This window comes from Hylobates moloch, unplaced genomic scaffold (genome assembly GCF_009828535.3).
Source record: "Hylobates moloch isolate HMO894 unplaced genomic scaffold, HMol_V3 SCAFFOLD_1, whole genome shotgun sequence".
Lineage (NCBI taxonomy): Eukaryota > Metazoa > Chordata > Mammalia > Primates > Hylobatidae > Hylobates > Hylobates moloch.
Genome location: NW_026652276.1, coordinates 164,155,069 through 164,181,260, shown reverse-complemented (window position 1 = coordinate 164,181,260; position 26,192 = coordinate 164,155,069). Strand labels below are relative to the sequence as shown.

General features: G+C 40.4%; 1 protein-coding gene across 3 annotated transcripts in view; it reads right to left on the bottom strand.

Moving 5' to 3' along the window:
- The window catches only part of SLC25A13 (solute carrier family 25 member 13), a 200,423-nt gene that overhangs the window by 110,442 nt on the left and 63,789 nt on the right, over positions 1-26,192 (bottom strand). For 2 of the 3 annotated variants that reach the window (XM_032760934.2, XM_032760937.2), the window contains exon 4: positions 6,144-6,259. The exons of the other annotated variant lie outside the window; for it this stretch is intronic. In XM_032760934.2, coding sequence (XP_032616825.1) covers positions 6,144-6,259 — 116 coding nt within the window. The remainder of the gene's footprint in view (positions 1-6,143; positions 6,260-26,192) is intronic. 3 annotated transcript variants of the gene reach the window in all.

Below are 26,192 nucleotides of genomic sequence, written 5' to 3'. Positions count from 1 at the left end.
AGAAGCCCTTCAGCCTGCTGTGCACTGTGGGAGCCCCTCTCTGGGCTGGCTGAGGCCGGAGCGGGCTCCCTCTGCTTGCAGGGAGGTGTGGAGATAGAGGTGTGGGCGGGAACCGTGGCTGCCCACGGTGCTCGCGGGCCAGTGTGAGTTCTGGGTGGGCGCGGGCTCCACAGGCCCTGCACTCAGAGTGGATGACCAGCACTGCCGGCCCTGGGCAGTGAGGGGCTTAGCAGCTATGCCAGCAGCTGCGGAGGGTGCGCTGGGTCCCCCAGCACTCCTGGCCCACCCGCACTACACTCGAATTCTCACCGGGCCTCAGCTGACTCCCAGCAGGACAGGGCTCAGGACCTGCAGCTCACCATGCCCGAGCCCCCCCACCCACCGTGGGCTTCCGTGTAGCCCAAGCCTCCCCAACGGGTGCTGCCCCCTGCTCCGCAGTGCCCAGGTCCCACCGACTGCCCAAGGGCTGAGGAGTGCGGGCGCATGGCGTGGGATTGATGGGCAGCTCCACCCACAACCCCAGTGCGGGATCTACTAGGTGAAGCCAGCTGGGCTCCTGAGTTGGGTGGGGACTCGGAGAACTTTTAGGTCTAGCTGGAGGATTGTATATGCACCAATCAGCACTCTGTATCTAGCTAATCTGGTGGGCACTTGGAGAACTTTTATATCTAGCTAGAGGATTGTAAATGCACCAATCACTACTCTGTGTCTAGCTCAGGGATTGTAAATGCACCAATCAGCACTCTGTCAAAATGGACCAATCAGCTCTCTGTAAAATGGACCGATCAGCAAGATGTGTGTGGGGCAGATAAGGGAATAAAAGCAGGCTGCCCAAGCCAGCAGTGGCAACCTCGGGTCCCCTTCCATGCTGTGGAAACTTTCTTCTTTTGCTCTTCACAATAAATCTTGCTGCTGCTCACTCTTTGGGTCTGCACCGCCTTTATGAGCTGTAACACTCACCACAAAGGTCTGCAGCTTCACTCCTGAGGCCAGCGAGACCACGAACCCACCGGGAGGGATGAACAACTCCGGACGGGAGGAATGAACAACTCCAGAAGCGCCGCCTTAAGAGCTGTAACACTCACCGCAAAGGTCTGCAGCTTCACTCCTGAAGCCAGCAAGACCACTAACCCACCAGAAGGAAGAAATTCCGAACAGGTCCGAACATAAGAAGGAACAAACTCTGGACACACCATCTTTAAGAACTGTAACACTCACTGTGAGGGTCCGCAGCTTCATTCTCAAAGTCAGTGAGACCAAGAACCCACCAATTCCAGACACACCATCACTTTGGGAAACATTTTGGCAAGCTCTACTGAAGCTAAATATACATATTTTTTATGACCCAGCAAGTCTATTCCTAGAAATGTCTATACACACCAAAAAATACGTAAAGCAATGTCGAAAGCATATTGCTTATAGTAGCCAAAATGAAAATGTTCCAAAATGTTTATCAACAATAGAATGGATAAATAAATTAGGATAGAGTCACATAATGGAATTCAATACAGTGAAGAAAAACAAAAAATACATGCGACATGGATTAATCTCACAAATAAAATGAACAAAGGAAGCCAGACCAAAAGAGTACATTCCATATAGTTCCAATTAAATTAAGTTTAAAAACAGGCAAAACCAATTGATAGTGATAAATGTCAGTTGTTACCATTTGGATTGGGGAACAGTGATTGGGATGAGACCTCTAGACTGCTGGTACCATCCTCTTTCTGATCTGGCTTGTGGTAAGCAGATCCAGATATAAAAGTTCAACAAGATGTACACTTAACACCATTTGTATATTCTTCTGCATGTATGCTGTCATTCAACAAAGTATACTTTAAAAAATCACTGTCACATACAATAGGCTAAAAATACAAATGGAAACATTTAATTTTTTTCTCCTCACATACAGAATCACAAATTAACTAGAATTTACCAGCCATACCAACATCCTGTCATATACCTGTTGATATCTCAAGAAACTTATAAACAGAAGTAAGGCTGTACACCTACAACTATCTGATCTTCAAGAAAGTTGACAAAAACAAGCAATGGGGAAAGGATTCTGTATTCAATAAACGATGCTGGGTTAATTGGCTAGCCATATGCAGAAGACTGAAACTGGACTCCTTCCTTACGCCATATACAAAAATAAACTCGAGATGGATTAAAGACTTAAATGTGCCCAGACATGACGGTTCACACCTGTAATCCCAACACTTTGGGAGGCCAAGGTGGGTGGATCACTTGAGGTCAAGAGTTCGAGACCAGCCTGGCCAACATGGTGAAACCCTATCTCTACTGAAAAATACAAAAATCAGCCAGGCATGGTGATGCATGCCTATACTCCCAGCTACTTGGGAGGCTGAGGCACAATAATCACTTTAGCCTGGTAAGCAGAGGTTGCAGTGAGCCGTGATCATACCACTGCACTCCACCCTGGGCAACAGAGCAAGAGTCCGTCTAAAACACAAACAACACTTAAGTGTAAAACTCAAAACTATATTCTTGGAAGACAACCTAGGCAATACCACTCTGGAGAGTGGAATGGGCAAAGATTTCATGACAAAGACACCAAAAGCAATTGCAATAAAAACAAAAATTGACAAATGGGACCTAATTAACTAAAGGGCATTCTGCACAGCAAAAGCAACTATTAAGAGAGTAAACAGACACCCTAAAGAATGGGAGAAAATTTTTGCAAACTATGCATCTGACAAAGGTCTAATATCTAGCAACTAACTATAAGGAACTTAAATTAACAGGGAAAAAAACAACCCCATTAAAAAGTGGGGGAAAGGCCAGGCATGGTGGCTCACGCCTGTAATTCCAGCAGTTTGGGAGGCCGAGGCGGGTGAATCACCTGAGGTCAGGAGTTTGAGACCATCCTGACCAATATGGTAAAACCTTGTCTCTACTAAAAATACAAAATTAGCCAGACGTGGTGGCGGGCGCCTATACTCCCAGGCACTCGAGAGACTCAGACAGGAGAAATGCTTGAACCCAGGAGGTGGAGGTTGCACTAAGCCGAGATCGTGCCACTGCATTCCAGCCTGGGTGACAGAGTGAGACTGTCTTAAAAAAAAAAAGAAAAGAAAAAAAGTGGGCAAATGACATGAACTGACATTTTCAAAAGAACACATATGCCTGGCCAAGAAGCATATGGAAAAAGGCTCAACACCACTGGTAATTAAGGAAATGCAAATCAAAACTACAACGAGGTACCATCTCACACTAATCAGAATGGCTACTATTAAAAAGTCAAAAAATAGCTGGTGCTAGCAAGGTTGCAGAGAAAAAGGAACATGTATACACTGCTGGTGGGAGTGTAAATGCTGGTGGGAGTGTAAATTAGTTCAACCACTGTGGAAAACAGTGTGGCGATTCCTCAAAGCCCTAAAAACAGAACTATCCTTCGACTCACGATCCCATTACTGGGTATATACCCAAAGAAATATAAACATTCTATCATAAAAACACATGCACACATATGTTCACTATAGCACTATTCACAATAGCAAAGACATGGCATCAACCTAAATGCCCACTAATCATAGACTGGATAAAGAAAATGTGGTACATATACACCATGGAATACTATGCAGTCATTAAAAACAACAACAACAACAACAACGAGATCATGTCCTCTACAGGAACTTGGATGGAGCTGGAGGCCATTATCCTTAGCAAACTAACGTGGGATCAGAAAACCAAAAACCAAACATTCTCACGTATATGTGGGAGCTAAGTGATAAGAACACAGGGACACAGAGAGGAATAACAGGCATTAGGGCCTACCAGAGGGTGGAGGGTAGAGGGTGGGAGGAGGGAGAGGATCAGGAAAAATAACTAATGGGTACTAGGTTTAATATCTGAGTAACGAAATAATTTGTACAGCAAATCCCTGTGACACAAATTTGCCTATATAGTAAACCTGCACATGTACCCCTGAAGTTACGTTAAAAAAAAAAAGAAGGGCTTCCCAAAGAACAAAAATGAAAAAAAAAAAAATACAGAGAATCTTTTAGGCTATTTCTTTTAGTATCACTATTTGTATAAAGGCCTTTGTTTTCCAGACAGCGCCTTTTATGCAGTGAATCTTTAAATCCTTACATAGTCCTGTAAGATAGTTATTACCCCAATTTTAGAGATGAGGAAAATAAAGCTCAGGGGGTTGAAATGACTTATCCTTTAGCTAGTAAGAAGCAGAAACAAAATCCTTATGCAACTATGCCTTCTACAATCCAAAGATAGCTCTTGTTTCCTACATCCTGCTTCTTCACTATCATTTTCTTCTAATCACACTAACACACACACTTTCCCCTGCAATGGTGGAAGTCCCTATGTCTTTCTAGGACAAGTGGTAAAGCTGGTGTCGCCAATATCCCTTGCCACTTCACACGCATGAAGGGAAGATGGATCTATATCAAGGAACTACCTGAAGGCCATTTCTCAGTCCTCTAATCTCAAATCGAGCTCTCTTCCATTCCTCACATCCAGACTTGCTGGGGAAAGTAGGAGGACAAGACAGAACACACCTATGTTGAACATGCTTACACTCACAGGCTTTCCTCTGCTCATCCCCAGGAAACGCTATCATAACACTGTCACCAAACTCACTTCCACTGAGTAAATCAATAACACCATGAGCTAGCTGCTTACTCATTACTTGAAGATTTAAATTGGGACTTTTTTAAAATTGGTATTCCATTAAAAAGTTGTGGTTGCAGTGGTGCTAAGAGGAATTGGGTGATGGAAATAAATTTCTTCTAAGGATCTGTAAATATTAAATAATCCTCATGAAGTATTAATGGAAAGTATCTGATCTTTTAGAAGCAAAACCAGGCAAGTATATAATTTTTTGTCTTTGCTCAAGATGATTTAACCTTTTATTCTGTCATGTCAAATGAGTATGACGGAATGGTGAAGGGGGTTGGCACAATAAATCTATTATACTATCTTACCAATACTTTATCTAATTATATCCACTTCTTGGTAAGATAAATGAGGACTGGAGAGGATCACTAATTTGGCTCAGAGACAACAGCAGTAGAGCTTGAAGGGGCTAAGCTTATCTGATTCTGGAAGCAACACTCTTACACCACCTGTATTTTTCCCATATCTGTATGTTTTCCACAATACATAAAATAAGACAAGTCCCAAAGGTCTGAATGAATTGGAAACTATGAATAAAGACACTTAAAATGGGCACATGCCAAACACAAGACAGGCAGAAGTCCTGTCTGGGTCTCACGTTCTATGATGCTATGAAAATAGTCATGCCACATTCTCCCTAATCTTTAAAGCCATCTCTCATGAAAGCACAATCCACATGCCTAAAGGGCTCCAAAATTCTTCATGAGCAATGCTACTGCAGATTTGCATGCAGAGACAACATATGATGGACACCACAGAGTCTGAGGGAAACATGGTACTTTCTGTTAAATCTGTCCTTAGTAGCCAGTTTTTTAAAAAATAACTTACCACTGTCCCACCACTTCCAGGCCTTCCCTTTCTTCTAAGTATTTGAAAAACGTCAGGGTTTTCTGCAGCTTTGTAGCTAATTCCCATGATGATGTTTGTGCCTTGCAAAGTAAAGAACGCCACAGCAGAGCAGACACTGCCAGCACAGCAGTCGGGTGGGGGGAGCGGGGGTTGTTTAGAACAAGGTCCTTCATGTACCATTCTGAACCACCATCTTGTGCAGCGGCTCTGGCCGCAAACTACTCCATGGGAACAAGGTGAAGACAAGAAGTACAGGGTGCATAAGTAACTTCTGTGTGTAGGCAGATTATTCACTTCTTCGTTCTATCAGTGGAAAGCACTACTGATGGTCCAGGGAAGAAACAGAAGTCCTGTCTGGCTCTCACATGCCATGACTCTATGAAAACAGTCATGCCACATCTCCCTCACCTTAAAACTAAATCAGAGTATCAAAACTACTAAGCCAGAAACTTGTTTTTTTCAAATAGGAAGACGTTTGAACTGGAGCTCCTAAACATTGAAGTATCTTTACTAAAAGGGATATACTATCTTCTTAAAAGCATTTCCATACGCTTTATTTTGTTCCTAGAAAAAAAAAAAAAGAAAATGCTCACACAAGTCCACACTTACATAGATGTGCACAGAATCATGCTCCTTACCAAAAGTTACTTCTCCTTTGCCAGCTTTGTCAAACAGCTGAAAGGCTACCATAAACAAAGCATCAGGAGCACACAGGACAGATTCAAAGGCAACAAATTCTTGAAAAGATATTAATCTGCAACATAAAACAAACATAAAGCAAAAATCAGTAGCTTGTGGAAAACAGAAGCATATACAAACATACACTGAGGGAAAAAATAAGGTATCACTGCCAAAACATAAAATTCAAACTGAAAACATTTATAAACATTTAGCATTTACTTTTACATATAGTGGACTGAAATAATAATGCACAGAATCTAAAAGACATGACAGCATTGACCATGTAGTTACACACTAAATACATTATAATTTCAAATGTAACTGTTTTATCCAGGATCATATATGTTTCAGTCTTCCTTCAGGCATGTTTTTGGGTTCTATAATAAAAGTGCAGATACTTTAGCCTAAGACGTGACTGCCTAACAGCAAAATAGAGCAACTTTGTTATGCATTAGTACCCTTATACACCATGCAAAAAATGGTTCACAGATATTGATTCACTACTGGTATTTACTGACCACATGTGAATTGACCTAGGGCTAGTACAAGGGGAATACAGATAAATGACACATGAAACATGACCCCAAGGGACTTCTAGTCTAGTGAGGCAGATAGCACTAGTCTAGAAATAGACTAGTGTATAGAGGAAGGACAAATCATAACACAAGAACTAGTATGGTAACAAAAGTCTTTGTGGCAGAAATGGCATTTGAGCTAGGCCTTAAAAAATGAGTACAACTTGGATATGCAGTAATGGGTGTAGACTAGAGGGCACTTCAGGCAGAAGGCTAATGCAAGAAAGCTAAGGAGCATACAGGGAAACTGATGAGTGACAGATTTTGTCTGGACAGTGGAGTGCATTAAAGAACAATGTAAAATTAGATTAGAAATATAGGACCAGAGGTGGCCTTGAAGCAAGAAAAGGGCCTGGTCATTCTTCTCTAGGAAAAAGGAGTGACTTTAACTTTCTGAAGGTCAAAATGTGGGTCAAATCTAAGCTTTAGGAAGAACATGAGAGGCCAAGGATGTTTTGACTTCCAAAGAGGAAATGGGTCCATAAAAGCTTTCCTAGATTTTATTTTTTAACAACTGCTATTTTAAGTATCCAAATACTTTCATGACACATTGAGATACTCTAAAGTTTCCGGAGGATATAGAAGGAGGAAGAAAATAGGAATGCTTTTCATGTCTTTTACAGAAAACTTAGTTACTTCTAAACATCCTATAGAGAGCACACATTTTTATAAAAACTGTTACAAAGTGAATTTAGCTGTTTCCCAGAATGTCACCCAATTACAATAATGCTACAAAGAAAGGAAAAACTCAGTGTGTTCAATATAATATCTCTGTATCATTAACCATCCAAAACACATCCTTCTCAATGCCTGGGAACACTCAGGAAGAGCATGTGTTACAGGTGAGTACTTCCCGAGCACATTTTATCCTCTACTAAGGTCTCTCTCACCGAGACTCTCTGTGTACGAAGCAAGAACGGGGGCAAATATGAGTCAAACATTCCTGGCTGAACTCAAGGAGCTTACCACCAGCTGTTTGGAGGAAGGGGAGATAGTCATGAGCACACATAACCACTAGAAATTAAGAGTTAACTGTAAAAGAAAAAATAAAGCACTAAGGGGCATAAAAGGAGTGAATTATTCTGCCTGGAAGAGTTGGGGACTGCTTCATGGCAGCATGGTATTTGAAGAACAAATTTTAAAGCTGAAAAGATCTCAGGGATTATCTACTTCAACCTCCTAATTTTACTTGTGAGGAAACGGAAACTGGAAAAAGTTAATGACCTGGGTTAGGCAAAACAACTGGCTTCTGACATTTTGGCCTGAAAACCAGATCTCCTGGCTTCCATTTAACCTGGGTAGAATTCCAACTGCTGTGGGAAGATGGTGAAACCATGCCCCACAGGATTAAAGAATTTGGTAACTAACAAAAATTTATTGAGCTTGTCTTGCAGGACAGCAGAGAAGAAAACCATTTGTTACAGTTCTCTCTATTTGCCACAAAATTGGCTGACAGACTGAGGCTGGTTGGAACCAACATAGCTGACTGGAGTCTGGGCAGAATAGACTTCCTCCCCTGTTGAGTAACCTTTTGACATTAGAGGGCCAAAAACTCACCCTCAGTTCAAGCTAATGCCACCACTGTCCAAAGGTGCAACCCATGAAGCAGCATGGAAGGGCAACAGCATGCCCAAGACACTTTCCAAAACCCCTTTCCTTTCAGCCAATCACTAATCACTGTTCAGCACCTAAACTCCACACTCAGAAGCCCTCCCTTAAATCTATGGCTGTAAGGCTGGTAGAGAAAGTCAAACTTGAGCCTGACTCCTGTCCCCTTACTCAGTTGCCTGGCAATAAACTTTCTTGCTACAAAAAACTGGTGCTTTGTGTTTGGCTTTCCATTGTGTGCAGGCAAATGGACCCACTTTGATTTGGTGACAATGGAGAGAGGAGGGAAGGATAGAGAGGATATTCTACACTGTAGAAGCAAAGTACAGAGATGAAAACAAATGGATGTGCTGTATTTGGAGAAGCATGTAGGAGTTACCAATTCTCCATCTAGCAGGTCATGAGGAGCAAAAGACTGGCATGAGCGAGATGCCAGCCACCTGGGGTGGACCTTAAGGGCCAAGCAACAGAATCTTGACTTTTTTTCAGGCAGTTAAAAATCACTCAAGGTTTCTGGATTAAGAAATGTCACATTCAAAACTGTTTTAGAAAAAGAACTGGTGTGGAAGATGACTTTAAAGGAGAGATGAGATGTGGGAGACAGCCTGGCAGCCAGGGATCGCAGGGTTCTAAACCTGAGTGGAAGCCCTAGGAATGGAAGCAGAAGAAAGGCTAGAGAAACACAGCGGAGGCGAAAATGATAAAATATGGTTAGGACTGGATGTTGGAGGCCAAGACCAAGGAAACAGGCCAGGATGCTCCCAACATTTCCAACTTCGATAACTGAGTGGGATGATGATACTACCACCAAAGATAAAGAAGAAAGAAGAAAAAAAGGTAAAAATTGGAAAGAAGCGACCTGTGGGAGAATGTAACCAACTGTGACTGTGTTTGAGGTATCAGTGGGACATGTAGTACAGTGTCCAGCCAGAAGCCAAAAGAGACTCAATGGACTCAAGAGAGATGCTGGTATGGGCAGAACTGTGTCCCCCATCCCCCAAAATCCCAACCCCTAGAACCTCAGAATGTGACTTTATTTGGAAATAGGGTGGCTGCAAATGGAACCAGTTAAGATGAGATCATAGTGGAGTGGGGCAGGCACCTAATCCAATGTGACTGGAGTCTTTTTTATAAAAGAGGGAAATTTAAAAACAGACACGCACACAAGGACAAAACCAAGTACAGATGAAGGTAGAGATCAGGGTGATGCTTCTTCAAGCCAAAGAACACCAAAGGTTGCCCGCCCACCACCAGAAGACAGGAAAGAAGCATGGAACAGATTTTCCCTCACAGCCCTCAGAAGAAACCAACCCTGCTGAACCTCCACCTTGGATATCTAGCCTCCAGAACTTGGGACAACTAATTTGTTTTTTGTTTTTTTTTTTTAAAGCTTCCCAGTTTGCGGTAGAGTACTTTGTTACAGCAGCCTGAGGAAACTAATATAGAGGCCAAGATTGGAAACATAGATCTGGCAGTTTTTAAAGAAAGGTTACTTAAAGCTATGAATAAAAGTGCCCACAAGCATTTCATTTAGAGATGTTTCCTTTTCCTCTTAAGACATGCTCTAATAAAAGAAGACCTTAAGTAATCACCGGCAGGCCCGCCACACTCTAGACTTCTGAAGCAGGACACAGGACAAATGTGTTTCTGGCCCTTTGCTTCCCAGTTGCCACGCCTCCCACATCCCCCAACCCTGCTAAGCAGGCACCCACAGCCACACAGCCACACAGTGCTGCTCTCCAGGGGAACTTGCTGGCAGTTTGTTGAGGCAGAAAACAATCATATTTGCTTAATTACCCCTTCACAGACATTAGGTTCATTAAACAGAATCACACTATGCGTTATCTAGAAAAAGGATGTTTTTGGTTTCATAGTCTGAATAAAGACAGGCTTAATATATGTATGAAAGGCTTATATAAAAAAAGGCATATATAGGAGACCATATACATATGCAAGGCTTACAATATTTAAAGGCATATATATATATTTTATATATGACTATATATACATATAAAAAATATATATATATGTATGAACAAAGCCTTGTCTGGCAATGTCAACGTTTCATAACTGAGAATGGCCAATAAATACTCTGGTATTTTAGGCATGTTACTGATACCAAAAGTTATGTAATTGGTAATCTTGTTAGATATGAGTATTATACATCTATGCAGGAGGTGTATAGATGAACCATGAAATCATAATGTATTATTGTTCACCAAGATCATCTTGGATTTTCAAGGTAATCTGACTAGAAGGCCATGAGAATAATTATATAGTACTATATTACTTTACAGCACGATACCTAAAAATGTTTATATATAATATAAATTATATTTTATATACATATTATATATATCATACATATATACATATTATATATAATATATATATCATATATAATATATATGATATATATATTATATATATATATAGAAAAACAGTGCTTCCGTCTTGCTTTACAGATTTAATGAGCATTAACATAAGTTACAACAAAGAATTCAGGCTTAATCAAGTTCAGACCCGGCTGGTGAACTCACTTAGTTCCTTTTCCACCCCGCAACTCCCAGAACTTCTTTGACAATGTTAGATTCTCTTTAAAATGAATCATGCAGCTCTGATTAACTCTATGACTAGAATCTAAGGAACAGTATTTGCCACCACACTCATCTGCAGGAACTAATAGTAGAACATGGGTCAGCTAACATGAAAGCAAATGCACAAGGCCTATACCACTCAGAGATTAGGGGAGGGTAAGTTACTAACTACTCTATTTCATGGTTCTGATGCTACTGGATATTTTTTGTAAGCAAGTCATTTTTGTTTTACAAAGCACTAGAGCTGCTGTTCTCCTTCTGGAAGCCATTTATAACAGTGGCGACTTTGTAACTCCTTCATAGTCCAAGTAATAATAAAATAGCCAAAGCACTGCATAGTACTATAAAATACTGGGCCAAAGAAGGAAGAGTTGAAAAGTGAATTGCATCTGTATGCTATGCTTACACAATGTAAATATTAATCATTTATCACATATGTGGAAAGGTACTACAAGATATATACCAAAATGATGATGGTGCTTCTTCGCTGTAGCATAACTTTAGGTCCCTGCTCCCCCAGCTTCGCAAGGGATAGCAGTTAGCCTGGAGATATTTGAAATACAATAGAGAATACAGACTGAAAATTATGATATTATGGAAAAAGGGTTAAGTAACATAAGAGAATTGGAAATAAATGACTCAATGAATTCAGAGGAGGGAAAGATTACTGTCATGTTAAGTGAAAGGAGATGGAGAAAGCCTTACTGAAATTGGGAACACATGACATCAGAAGGAAGATGTATTCAGTGAACATGAGTGCAGTCTTGCAATAAAAGTGAAATGTGATCAAGTAAAGATGGGAGATGGGGGAGGAGAGTCCACCAGCTGAAGTTTGACTTCAGTGCCTATTCTACATGTTTGGCAGAGGGCAGTTCCAGGGACACAATCTCTGCTCCCCAGAACTGGTAGTCCAGAGGGGCAGAAGGTAAGCCAGGAACCAACGAAGGAAGACCAGAGATGAAGAATCACAAGAAATGCGTATTTGCTGGAGAAAAACTAGAACAGAAAATATAGTGCCAGGGTTGGGCATGGCAGCTCATGTCTATAATTCCGGCACTTTGGGAGGCCAAGGCAGGAGGATCACTTGAGTCCAGGAGTTCAAGACTGCGGTGAGCTATGATTGCACCACTGCACTCCAGCCTGGGCTACAGAGTGAGATACCATCTACTAGAAAAAAAAAAAAAAAAGAAAAGAAAGAAAAAATCCCCACAAAGTTGCTCACATCCTGATTATGAGGTCCTGTGATGGTAGAACAAGATCTGATAATTTTAGCAATGTGATCAATTTGTGTATCAGAACATTTAATCTGACAGAGGAGTGTTAAATGAACTTAAGGGGAAGAGACCGGAGTTGAGGAGATGCGATGGCAGAATCCAGGGAAGAGCTAGGAAAGCCTGAACGAGAAAGAAAGAAAGAAGGGCACTTTATACCACGGGCTGGGAGTGCAGCATCTCCAGAGGACAATTTGACAACACAGCAAGGCTCTCAAAGATGTCTTTATGGCCACTCTGGGTAGCCTATGGGTTAGCCCTGCTCCACAAGAAGCAGTTAGAAAAAAACAAAAACAAAAAAACACCTCTTTACTTCTCGACCACCACAATCGCACTTCTAGGCGTTTATCCTAAAAAATTATTTATAAATGGGTGCAAACTTTAATCTACAGGGATATTTACCCAGCATAGCTGGTAATGGTGAAAAAAGTACAAACAACCTCAATATACAACAATATGTGATGGACTGAATACAGAACACTGATATGCAGGATACTATCCAACCACTAAAAGTGTTATAAACAAATACATGGTAGTAAGTAAAAAATCATTTACACAATGATGTGTAGAAAATGATTTGTTTCTTAAAAATGGACAATAATATTTTGCACACACACAAAGTCTGAAGGAGGTACACCAAAGTGTTGACAGTGGATATCATCTCTAGGTGGTTAAATTGTTAGAAATTTAAGATGTTTTTTCTGCTTGTCCATATTTTCTAATCCTTTCAATAATATACATACTGCACTGTTCTTATAGTAAGAAAAAAATAAAAATTCGTATGAAACAAAATAGCAAAGTCCTCAACTTAGTGTCAGGAGGACTATATAAGAGATCTGGGGAGAGGAAGACAAATTGAAAAAAGAAACGAAGGATCTGAAAGAATCACACTAACAGACAACCTTCAGCTCTTCTCTTCCTCTCTGTCCTTGCTTATTCTCACTCAGCAGAGGCTTAGACCCCATGTGATCCCTTTCATCTCCTGCCTGGCTCCTATCTCCAGGCCAACTCTGTGGCTACGAAAGTTTAAGCAACAGCACATAAGGAATTGGTCTGTTCATACTTCAGGAAGTTTGACTGTAGACAATGTACCATCAAAATCCAATTACCACTTTTACTGAAGGTTCCTAACCACAAGAGTACTTCACAAAAATAACTTCTCCTTATACCTCTTCTGTGTGTTACAACAGAAGCCAAGCAATTGTCCAGGGTCAATGGCAGAGATGAAAGTAAAATCTAACTCCAAAATCACAGTTCTAACCATCAGACCACCCACGTTTAAGTATATGTGGGTGTTAAGAAAAATCTGGAACTGGACTCTCCTGTGATCACCAGTTTATCCAAATTTATCCAAAAAGCTTTGGTCTCCATGATTTTTAACATCTTTTAATAGCTTTTGGCTTTTAGAGCTCTTCTCTTTCCCGCCCATATTCCTTGCAAATACATATTATTCAGGCAACCAAGCTGTAAACCAAAAATAAAATTCTAAGACCCCCTCAATGGACTTCCTTCTTAGCCAAGGCACTCTTCAAATTTAACCTAAAAGACTGTTTCTGGCCATGACGGGAAGTGGGGGTTGGACATGCCTCATTATATCTTAAGTCTGATAAGAAATATTCACAATCTATTCTCTCTGAAGCCTGCTACCTAAGGGCTTCATCTGTACAATGAACACTTTGGTCTCTACAATCCCTTATCTGAACCCAGACATTTCCTTTCTAATAATCTCAGGTCTTTAGGTAAACTCCAACCAATTGTCAACCAGAAAATGTTTACCTCTACCTATAACCTGGAAGCCCTCGCCCCACTTCGAGTTGTCCCACCATTCTGGACAGAATCAATGTTATTTCTTAAATGTAATTGATTGAAGTCTCATGTCTCCCTAAAATGTATAAAACCAAGCTACACCCTGACCACCTTGGGCACATGTTCTCAGGATCTCCTGAGGGCTTGTATCACAGGCCATGGTCACTCATACCTGGCTCAGAATAAATCTCTTCAAATATTTTACAGAGTCTGACTCTTTTTTTTTTTTTTGAGATGGAGTCTCACTCTTGTTGCCCAGGCTGGAGTGCAATGGTGTGATCTCGGCTCACTGCAACCTCTGCCTCCCAGGTTCAAGCAATTCTCCTGCCTCAGCCTTCTGAGAAGCTGGGGATTACAGGTGTGCGCCACCACTCCCAGCTAATTTTTGTATTTTTAGTAGAGACGGGGTTTCACCATGTTGGCCAGGTTGGTCTCAAACTCCTGACCTGAGGCGATCCACCCGCCTCGGCCTCCCAAAGTGCTGGGATTACAGGTGTGAGCCACCACGCCGGCCCCAGAGTCTGACCCTTTTTGATAACAAAGCAAATGTGTACCCTGTTCCTACTATATGATAAGCCATGCCCCAGGCACTAAGGATACCTTAAAATTGACAACATCTATGTCCTCAGGGAGCCACATTTGCAGGTGGGTGGAGGATGAGCACATGCATACATAAAAATTCCAGAATTAGACAACCACTGCATAGGGTAAAATAGAGCAATGCCTTGGAATCATGCTTCTCAGCCCCAGATATTCTAGTTCATTGGTCTGTAGAGGGGCCTAAACACTCAATTGTTTTTTTTTTTTTTTAACTTCTCAAGTGATTGTACTACATAGCCAGGCTTGAAAATCAACTCCAGGAGAGTAATGGGGTTGGGAGATGAAGCTACTTTGCCTAAAATGGTCAGGAAAAGCCTCTGTTGAGGAGGTATTGAGATCTGAATAGTGAAAAGCAGCGGCCAAGAGTTGGAGGACAGGGATGTGAGGAGAAACATCAGTGCCCGCGCCAAAGCAGGCCACCCTTGGTAAGTTCCAAGGGGCAGGGAGACCTCGAGCAGCTGGAGAGTAGAGAAGGCAGGGGAAGGGAAAGGGGATAAGGATGAGGAAGGTGCCGGGCATAAAAGGATGCCTGGATTTTATTCCTAGGGAAATCAGCTGCTGTTGAAGGGTTTTATGCAGGGGAGTGATGTGACTCGCCTCAGAGTTAGAAAGGTTACGAAGAACACTCAAGACACTGTGGAGCACGGGCCGCCGGGTGAAGCAGTGAGCCCAGTTAGAAGCGGCTGCAGTAGGCTAAACCTGGGTCGTAGCAAGAGAACCAAGGAGCAGTCAAATCTGGGATACATTTTCTAAACGGCTGTTAAGGCTTAATTATGTGGGGTCTGGGGGGATCCTGTCCTGGAAGTCACAGCAAGCAGTTTTTAAAGCCCAGGAGCTGGTCAGCCCCTCCTCATCAAGAGGAGGCCCAGTGGCCAGGGGCTGCAGGGGCTACGGCAGTCACAGGCACAGACTCTGAGGCTTGGAGGTCACTGAGGATATGAAAACTATCAGTTAGGCAGATGAAGAGGGTGCTCCTAAGTAAAGATTTTTATTTAATATGCTAGTTGATGGTCAGCAAGCACACAAACGAAGACTCATGGCCCCAATTATGCAAATTCATGACTATTGTTTCTAATCTGATCTGAAAAGAGACAATGAGCGATTACCTAATCTTCTAAAACCATCAGGAATAAGGTGGACAGAAGCTGAGTCCTAGTCTTACCTTTGCCTAACTGGCTGAATGACCTTGTCGGACAAGTTGGAACAGATATCCTTTTTTGTTCCATAAAAGGTGCTTTTCTCGGATGCCTTTCATTCTAAAATCCTGTTTTCTTCCATTTTAGGTTACAGGCAGCCATTCTGTGCCCACCCTGACTCCAGAAAGGACCTTGGCATTCCCTGGAGTGCATCTGTTCTGAGGCCAGCAGGGCTCTTCAGCTCTACTATGTACTCTGGTTCAAATCTCACTGCAGTGTTTGCCAAGGACCTATTTAAATTCATTGGCTCCAATGAAATCTGGCAGATTGAATATTGTTCAAACAAGCAGGCTACTGCCTGGCTTTAAAAACCTATTAAAGATTTTTATTGGCAATTTCACTGTATTGTCATCATGAATTTGGCCTATAAATATCACCTCTGCATATATCACTGCCTCCATATTGGCAAAAGCATATATATATATATATATATATATATATATATAGGCTCTCATAATTGTGAGCTTAACTCAGTAAGTGATCTGTCCATACTGCCAGCTCTACTTGGCAGCCCATCGCCTTGCAGCTGACTCCAAACAGCAGTCAAGTTGCCCAAGGCTGACTGTGCCAACCAGGGGGATTTACTGGGGTATTCTTATACCCCCAACATTCTCTTTCTTATAAGATGGATCAAGCACATTTGACAGGTATGATTCATCCCTTTTCTAGTTCTCACTTGCTAGTACGTAGTTAATTCAAGTAACACTAGAAAATGTCTTTACTCTTCCTATACCTCATTTATTCTTTCCCTCCCTGTAAAATAACCATTGCCCAATGAGATGAGGAGAATCTGCCCCAGTGTCCTTGCCACCTCCTTCAATCTCTCATCTTTTAACCTTCAAGTCATAAAAATGCTCCAATCATAGCCAATCCCTAAAAAGATGATACTACATCAAAGAAAAGAACCACTACAAGCTTTTAAAACTAGAGACAAATCATATTCACCATCTCCATAATTCTTTAGATAAATATCCTTTATTTCTTAAATACTAGTAGACATCATTTAAAAACCCCGAAAAGCTATCTTATTATACTACATTGTTCCTATTTTGTATAATTACCAACACTGAGAGCAGAATTTAATAATGTGCATGACAAATAGTCTGCATTTTAATTACATCATGGATATTTTGAGATCTACCAAAGACTTCTTTTTAAAGGAAAAGTCTACTAAGTTTAAACAAACAAAAAACACCATAAACACCTCATTTTAAATTACGTATTGCCTTCAAAGCAGGAGGAAATCAAAAGAGGTAAAGAAAGACCATCGAGGAAAAAAGGGAAAAGTAATTGTAAACCATGATGGAAAACTGATTAAGGCAAATAAAGCAGATTTAAAAATCTAGGTTTCCTAAATCTTTCTTTGTTCTACTAATTAAGGCTGGATAAAAAGGTCTCAATGTTATTAAAATGGCACATGAAGAAGGATAATGGGGAAACCACAAATAAGAAATCAGTAACTGAAAAGCCAGCAGGCATATGAATTTGTTAGTTAGCATACACTGGCCTACACTATATAAAGTAGCATGTTGGTTTATTCTCATTACCACTGGATAACCAAGTACTTTGAATGCACCCAAGGACAGAAAGACTGGCCTGCATGCAAGGGCACACATTGCCAAATCCTCCACTTCTCTAACCATAGTCTCCAGTATGATCATTCCCTTGATTTAGGGCTAAAAAGCACAAAAGTACCTACAGGGTACCGAAGGCACAGCGCGAGGAACAGAATTTTCCCATACATACTTTTAGTCAATGCCCACATTACCTATGTTTGTTCTCAGCTCAAATAACATTTTAAAATACCAAAAATTGATTGAGCTAAATGATTTTTTAATTGGAACACAATGCCTTTCTCAATAGGTTTTTCTGAATCTCTGAAGCAAGGTAATGATGATTAAAACAATATTCTAAAACAAACAAAAGGCATATAAGCATCGGCACACAAAAAGTGACAAGAACAAACATGCTATTTTCTTGCATCTGCCGTTGATCAATTTTGTCACTGTTAAAAAAATAAAAATACATCGGCAGTAAACTAAAATTTTTTAAAAATACATGAAATCAAAATTATACTGATTCCTCTTTAAGAAACATTATCAATTACTCGGGAACATTTTAGCATTTTCTTTCATTCAACTATAATTCTTACATTTTGGATATACACAAAACCTCTCTTGATGTGACTGTAATAAAAGCCCTTGGCAAAGCAAAAATTAAATGACTGAAATAGGCCTTATCATTTTAAGAAATAAAATTATTCATGGTGTGGGCAAGAAGAAATAAAAATACCCAGGCTTGAGCCAGAATATCACAAAAAAAAGCCAACATTAATATCTGCTGTGCCAGCTGAATTCAAATTAACCCAATTTTTACATGTTAATTAAACCAGCTATTTTCTTCTTATTGTATTTTTGCTTCTTAAATAGTAGAGTCTACAAGTGATTCCCAACAGACTTGTTCCAACAACAATGACGTATTCATTTACTTCTATTATGACCATACAATACAGTAACTGAGCAGTAATTTTTCACAGTCAATTACATGTGTGGTTCTTTATGCTTAAAGATGCTGAAATAATGTGTACTATAGAGCCATATGCCTGAATCTCTAGTCTGCCAGAGGCAGTTGCCTGGGTAACACATTTTCTCTCTGGTTTAGCATAACCCTTCATTGAATATCATTAGGTGTCATTAAATAGCAAACATTAACATGAACTTCAATATACTACTTAGATAGAGTCATTTTACCCATGTAAACAAGTGTTCCATCATTTATCTAAGCTTAAAATAGATTATGATTTTCTGTATTTAAGACCATAAAAAAGAAAAAAAAAAGTGCCCATGTGCTGATTTCAGATTGAATTTGCAGAAATTTCTGATGACATAAGAGAACTCAGACCAAGTTTCAGAATAATATTTCATAATATTATGGTCATAATATTCAATGTAAGCAAAGAAAGATTAGGTTTTAAGACATACTCAATCCTATAAAATAATTCCATCAATTGCATCTCAGATGAAAGATTATTGCACCCTCTTTAATAAGGACTGGGGAGAATGCACTCAAATTCGGCAACAAAATGAACTTAAAGAATAAGGTGCTTAAAAATCGAGGTATATAGGAATAAATACAAAGTATGGGATCCATTGTGCATTATCTAAAATTTTTTTACAGCTTTATTGACATATAATTGACAAAAATTGTATATATTTAAAGTGTACAATGTGTTATTTTTATATACATATACACTGAAAAATGATTATCACAATCAAGCTAATTAACACATGCACCACATAGTTGTCTCATAAAGTTAAAATATTTTAAATGTTCAAAATTTAATGAAGTACTATATGGTTTAGATGTGGCAATATATAGTTTATACAGGGTGTTCTAGAGCAATGTCTGCATTAAGAGTAGCAGCTGGGGAAAAAAAAAAAAAAAAAAAAGAGTAGCCGCTGTCTCACTCTCCATCAGCCTACACCACCCTAAACAAGCATCCACATCTAAGAAAAACAATGTGCTTTTCCTACAATCTCAACAGTCCTAATCCTATTACCACTCCCAAACCAAGGAATTATGATGTTCTGAGATACATCATAATTTCAGATGAACCTAAATTCAGCCTATAAGCAATCACAGCTTTTCCTCTATTATCCACATTACAAAGGGGCTCCAAATTGTCAGTGTTAATTTTAGAAGACACATATAAAAAGAAAATGGCACTACTACCCCAATTTATTTTCTTACCACTCCTAGTATAGGAGAAGGGTAGATTCTAAAATCCTGGCAGCAAGGGCAGGGGGACTCACAGAAGTTCAAAGGTCAGCATCAAAGCTGTCCACAGTCAACTTAGAATAACAAAAGAGAGAGGTTGGCCAAGAATAAATGAGTTCTTCTTGGTTATGGGGAATGAGATTCCAGATACTACTATGATGATGAAGTGGAATTTTCTTTTCTTTTTCTTGCACCTGTTTCCTAATGCAAAGTAAGAAAGAAATAGCCACACAAAATGGTGCAACTTGGACTTGGGTACCATGCTCCTACCTCCACTGCTCCAAAAATATTCATCTGTTTGCAAAAGTAAATAGAACCTCAATCACGAGTTCAGTCCAGGGGCTGGGAAGTAGTTAGCAGGAAAAAAATTATTTGGTTTTAATTGCGTATTCCATTTTGGTTTCAGCACTCTGTTTTGAATGAATGTTTCTATGAGGCAAATTACAAGAAACAAATTGACAGCAAGGATAAGTAAATCTTTAAGCAAAACATTTTCAAGATATACTGGTATCAGGAGAAATTAAGTTGCATCTCTGATACCTCCATGACAATTCGCATTCTGAATGATTATCTAACACATTCTACAATTTCAAATAAAATTTTAAGAAATTAAAACTAAATTGTATAAACCGTAGTGACTGGGAAAAGTAGTCTAATACCTTATGAAATGTTATAAATAAGAATCAAAATAAAAAGTGATTTCTAAAGCCGGGCACAATTGCACTTGCCTGTGTTCTCAGCTGCTCGGAAGGCTAAGGTGGGAGGGTCACTTGAGCCCAGGAGTTTGAGACCAGCCTGGGCAACAAAGTGAGCTCTCATGTCCATTTTTTGTAAAAAAGGTAAAAAGTAATTTCTGCTTACAATATTCTGATTAAGCAGCATTTCTAGATTTTACTCCAAATCCACAATAAACAGAATACTACTATTCCCACCTCTATTCCCAATACAGATTAAAATTTTACTACATGAACATAATTTGCTTGCTTAAAAACTGGCATAAGATCTGGCAAAGAAAAAGATATATACATCTTTCATATTTAGTCATGTTTTGTTATACAAATAGCCACACCAAAATACAATGAATTCACCTATTAACACAGGCCACCTGTGAATATAGATTTTCCGAAAATAACCAAAGGAATTTATTATGACAGCCCATTCTATTTAGGTTCATATTTTATTTTGCTCATGGAAGAACCTATATAAATGCTGAAAAGCAGTTAAGAAAAATTTTCTGTCCCAAGTGATCTGGCATGTTTCCCCATCCTATGCCATGCTGTCTCTGCACTTCTTACCAAGTTCTATGTCTAAAGGTCTCCTAACAATTTCAAGCTTTTTTAAAAAGCAGGCCATTACAACACAGAACAGTAACTGTAAAAGATCATCAAAATTAGAAACTGTTGGGAGTACTTTATATTTTTGCAAGAGGAAATTAAGCTACACAACTTTTGAGACTCTCTTGCATTTTCTTTTTTTTCTTTTTTTTTTTGAGACGGAGTCTTGCTCTGTCCCCCAGGCTGGAGTGCAGTGGCGCGATCTTGGCTCACTGCAAGCTCCGCCTCCCGGGTTCACGCCATTCTCCTGCCTCAGCCTCCCGAGTAGCTGGGACTACAGGCGCCCACCAACACGCCCAGCTAATTTTTTGTATTTTTAGTAGAGACAGGGTTTCACCGTGTTACCAGGATGGTCTCAATCTCCTGACCTCGTGATCCGCCCGCCTCGGCCTCCCAAAGTGCTGGGATTACAGGCTTGAGCCACCGCGCCCGGCCTCTCTTGCATTTTCTCGGTATAAGTATTTCAGAAAAGCAACATCAATATTTTAATGCTTTTTCCTTCAGAAATTGTTTACTGCTTTATTTCTTAACTTAGCAAAAAAAAAAACAAAAAAACTCTAGACCAGGCATGGTGGCTCACGCCTGTAATCCCAGCACCTTGGGAGGCTAAGGCGGGCGAATCACCTGAGATCAGGAGTTCGAGACTAGCCTGGCCAACATCGTGAAACCCCGTCTCTACCAAAAATACAAAAATTAGCCAGGTGTGGTGACACACGCCTGTGATCCCAGCTAATCAGGAGGCTGAGTGAGGCAGGAGAATTGCTTGAACCCAGGAGGCGGAGGTTGCAGTGAGCTGAGATCACACCACTGCACTCCAGCCTGGGTGATAAAGTGAGACTCTGTCTCAAAAAAAGAAAAAAAACTCTAGAAGAAAGTACTGAATCAGAAAATCATAAGGCAAGAGAAGGTGGGTTTCAATATGAATTACATGTTCAGCTAAATCCTTAGGTGCTTTCAGGGTTTTGCCCAAGTAGATGCAATATCCTCAGTGAATCTAAAAAATTATATTCTAAATAACTTGAGGAATAATGTGAACAGCCAAAATTCACTAAAAGTGCAGTGACATGGCTGTCTTTACTTAACTCTACTGCAGAAGGCAGTTAACTTACCAGACCATAAGCCATAAATGAGCGAGGACGTGCCAAATGGTTGGAATCCACCAACACTTTGGGACATGAGTCCAGTCCTTTACAAGGATGCTGAAGAATGGGGCAGGATTCTCAAAAATAAGAGAATCTAATCCTATATATAGGTGGTTTTTTCAACACAAAGAATCCCTGGGAATAAGTTTACAAAAACTAGAACAACCCCAAAATACCGTGGAAGCAGCCTACTTGGGGAGGAGGAAAGTGAAGACAGGAGAAGAAAAAAGATTTGCTCAAAGTTTTAGACCTGTTACAAAAAAAAAAAAAAAAGAGGCTCCATAAAATATTACAGTGGTCCTGGGAGAAAAATGACAGAAGAGATTTTAACATGTAAAAATTCAAAGAAGGAACCATAGAGAGAAATCTAAGAATCCCACCTCTTCTGGATAATACCTCACATGTGCATGGAACATTATGTATTCAATCCATTCAAATTAGACAAATATTTATGGAGTGCTACTATGTGCCAGCCATGTTCTACGATCTGCAGACTCAGCAGTGAACACAACAGACAAAAATCCCTGCTTTCCTGGAGCTTACAGTCAAGTGTGTGGGAAAGAGGAGGAGACAAAAAAACAATTGATGAAACCCACATGTATTACACAAGATAACCACCATGAGAAAACCCTAAAGGAAGTGAGTGAGATTCTTAGGGGAAGTGCCTTACAGAAGGAAGAGGAAGTACAAGGCCTCTAGGTGGGACCAAGCACGGTGTGTTCAAGGTGCGGCAAGAAGACCAATGTCACCAGAACAAAGTAATTAAGGGAAACAGCAGCAGATGAAGTGAGGGGCTGGGGAGGTAACGTAAGGAGAGAGTACCACAAGGCCTTGTTGGCCACGAGAAGGGCTTTGGCTTTTACTCTGAGTGAAAATGGAGAGTCATAAAGGGTTGTGAGCCAGAGAGTGACATAATCCAACCCAGATTTTAACAGAATCACTCTGGCTGCACAGGAAGATTTGGTGAGAAGTTATTACAATAATCCAGGTGAGAGATGGTCATGCCTGCATCTGGATATGGAGTAATATCCTCCATAATGCTGAGTAGAATATTTAAAAAGTAAATCAAGTAAAATGCAGGGTCACATCATTGGGTGTTCGATCACTCAGTGGGAATGATTCTACAGAACTAGCCAACTGGAAGCCACGCACCAATCACCAGTTGCATTACATCTGAATTTGCATTGATATAGAGTGAACTAATTGAATTGTACTGTTTTCTTTTCTTTTTTTTTTTTTTTTTTTTGCTTTATTTAATAAACTGTTCTTGAAACTGTACTTGCAAAGAAAATAAAAATGAAGCAGACCTGCAGGGGTGTGTACATTTACTATCTTACTGCCCATTTGAAGCATCTTCACTAGCAGTTGGTGTAGCACCATCTTTGCTATTTTGGGTATAGACTGAATGTCGGCTGTGTGTTGGAAACCAACCTGATGAGTCTTTTACTAAGCACTTCTTATTGGACACCCTGGTCAGAGAGCCTCAAGTCATCAATCCTTCACAGATGACCACAGCAGTTATGAACCACAGTTGGAAACTTCTTTATATATTTTTTTCTATATGACTTTATGAAACAAGACCAAAAACAGAGCCTGTCTTAGAGTTTGCCTGTGAATCTTTTCTTATTTAGGGACTTGACTCCAGACTTATTTACTGGGTCTCTTTCTTGGTCAACTTTCCAGCATCTTCCTTTTTTTGTATTATCCTTGCTGGTGTCATGAAGCCTGAACAACAGTTGCTGCTACTGTCCCCTTTCCAAGAAATTGGACAGAGGACGATACATATACTGACAGTGAGGCCAACTAGACTGGATGTAAGATTTGAAGAGAGGTGTGAAAGAAAAGAAGCAAGCAAGGATGTCTCTAGAGTTTGGGGCCTGAGCAACTGCAAGACAGAATCTACTGAGCAAGCAATAGGAAAGAATGCTTGGAGAGAGAAGGCTCAGGAGCCTAGGTCAGGACATGTGAGGTTTGAGGGGCCTATTAGGTATGCAAATGGAATCTCACAGAAGCAGCAGGGAGGAGAGGGCTGAAGACATAAAAGTAGAAGTTATGAAGTATTTAGCATCATGAGATGGGACAAGATCACCCAAAAAGTAGTTAGGAAAAACTAGAGATGTGAGAACCAGTAAGGTCTGAGGGATGCAAGGGAACATGGTGTACTGAACATGAAGTAGTATTGCAAAAAGGGGTAAGAGGCAAATGTGTTAACCTGAGAACTAATATTATCATTGGATTCTGCTGTGAAGATCATAACAAGGGCAGATTAGAGCATAGTAGAGTAGCGGAGGAAACTTGGGGAGAGTGGATTCAAGAATGAATGGGCAGGCTGGGTGCAGTGGGTCACACCTGTAATCCCAGCACTTTGGGAGGCAGAGGTGGGTGGATCACTTGAGGCCAGGAGTTTGAGACCAGCCTGGACAACATGGTGAAACCCTGTCTCTACTAAAAATACAAAAATTAGCTGGGCATGGTGCCATGCTCCTGTTATTCCAGCTACCCAGGAGGCTGAGGCAGAAGAATCGCTTGAACCCAGGAGGCGGAGGCTGCAGTGAGCTGAGATCATGCCACTGCACTCCAGCCTGGGTGACAGAGCAAGACTCCATCTCAAAAAAGAATGAATGGGCAGAGGAATTAATTGTAAGGGCCAGAATAGACAGTGCTTTTGATGAGTGTTGCAGAAAGAAGAGAAATGGAGCAGAATCTGAAGAGGAAAATGCAATTATGAGGAGTTTTTCTTCACATGGAAGGTCTGTTTGCCACCAGGAAAGATGCCAGGAATTGGGGAAGAAAAGTAGGAGGTGAGGGAAGGAATGAGAGGAGGAAGGAATGTTGGAACAATATCTGTAGGTAAATTGAGAAGGGAAAGCTACCTAAATTTCCCTGGAGTTTATTTCACTGGGTGACAACACAAGCATTCACCGAGCTGGTAACAACCCCATTTAATCAGATGAGAAAACAGGCTCACATGGGATAGGTCACTTGTCTAAGTTCCCACAGATTTTAAGAGACCTAGTAACACGTGTTTTTTGACTACCAGCAGTGATCCTTTCACTATATAATGCTTTTCCCATGCAAAAGACCCACTGTTATCAGGGTAGCAGTTAGCAGGAGGAATAGGAGTGACTCTTTAACATCGAAGCCCTTTCCTGTATGAGTGGACAGGGAAGCAGACAGCATAGGAAGTGTTCGGTGCAAGGAATGCAGAACATAGGAGCGAGTGAGATGGTATTCTGAGAGTAAAGTTCATCTCATCATTAGGGTTTGTCCATTGCTCTTTGACAACAGCCCTAAAATGGTTTAGGAAAAGATCCTGATGACCCAAATAATGTAAACCTTAAAAGCACTGGTCTGTAAACTTTAACAGATATTGGAATAAACTGGAAAAATAATTTTAAATGTATACGCTTACATTATGCAGCCATAAAAAGGAATGAGGAAGATTTTTTTGCATATTTATAGAATGATCTTCAAAACATATGACTAAGAGATAAAAGCAACTGTGTGTGTGTGCTATATGTGTGTGTGCATGTCTGTCTGTCTGTCTTCCCTGGAGACTAATATTACACAAATGCTGTGATGGTTAATTTTATGTGTTACCTCGATAGCAACATGTGGTAGTCAGATTAAACATTATTTCTGAGTGTGTCTATATGGGTGTTTCTGGATGAGATTTGCATGTAAATAGGCAGTCTGGGTAAAGTAGATTGCCCTCTCAATGTGGTAGGCAACATCCAATCCACTGAGGTCCTGAATAAACCAAAAAGGTGGAGAAAGGGATAACTTGCTTTCTCCACCCAAGTGTTAGAGCTGGAACATGGATCTACTCCTGCTCTCAGACTGGGAAGTACACCGTTGGCTCCCTGGTTCTCAGGTCTTTAGACTCAAACTGAATTACACCATTGGCTTTCCCAGATCTCCAGCTTGCAGACAGCTGATACTGGGAATTCTCAGCCTCCACAGTCATGTGAGACAAGTCCTTATAATAAATGTCTTTATTTATTATTTACATGTATATTTACATGTGTATTTGTCTCTCTTTATATAAATATACATATATACCCACATATGTGTGTGTATACATACCCTATTGGATCTGT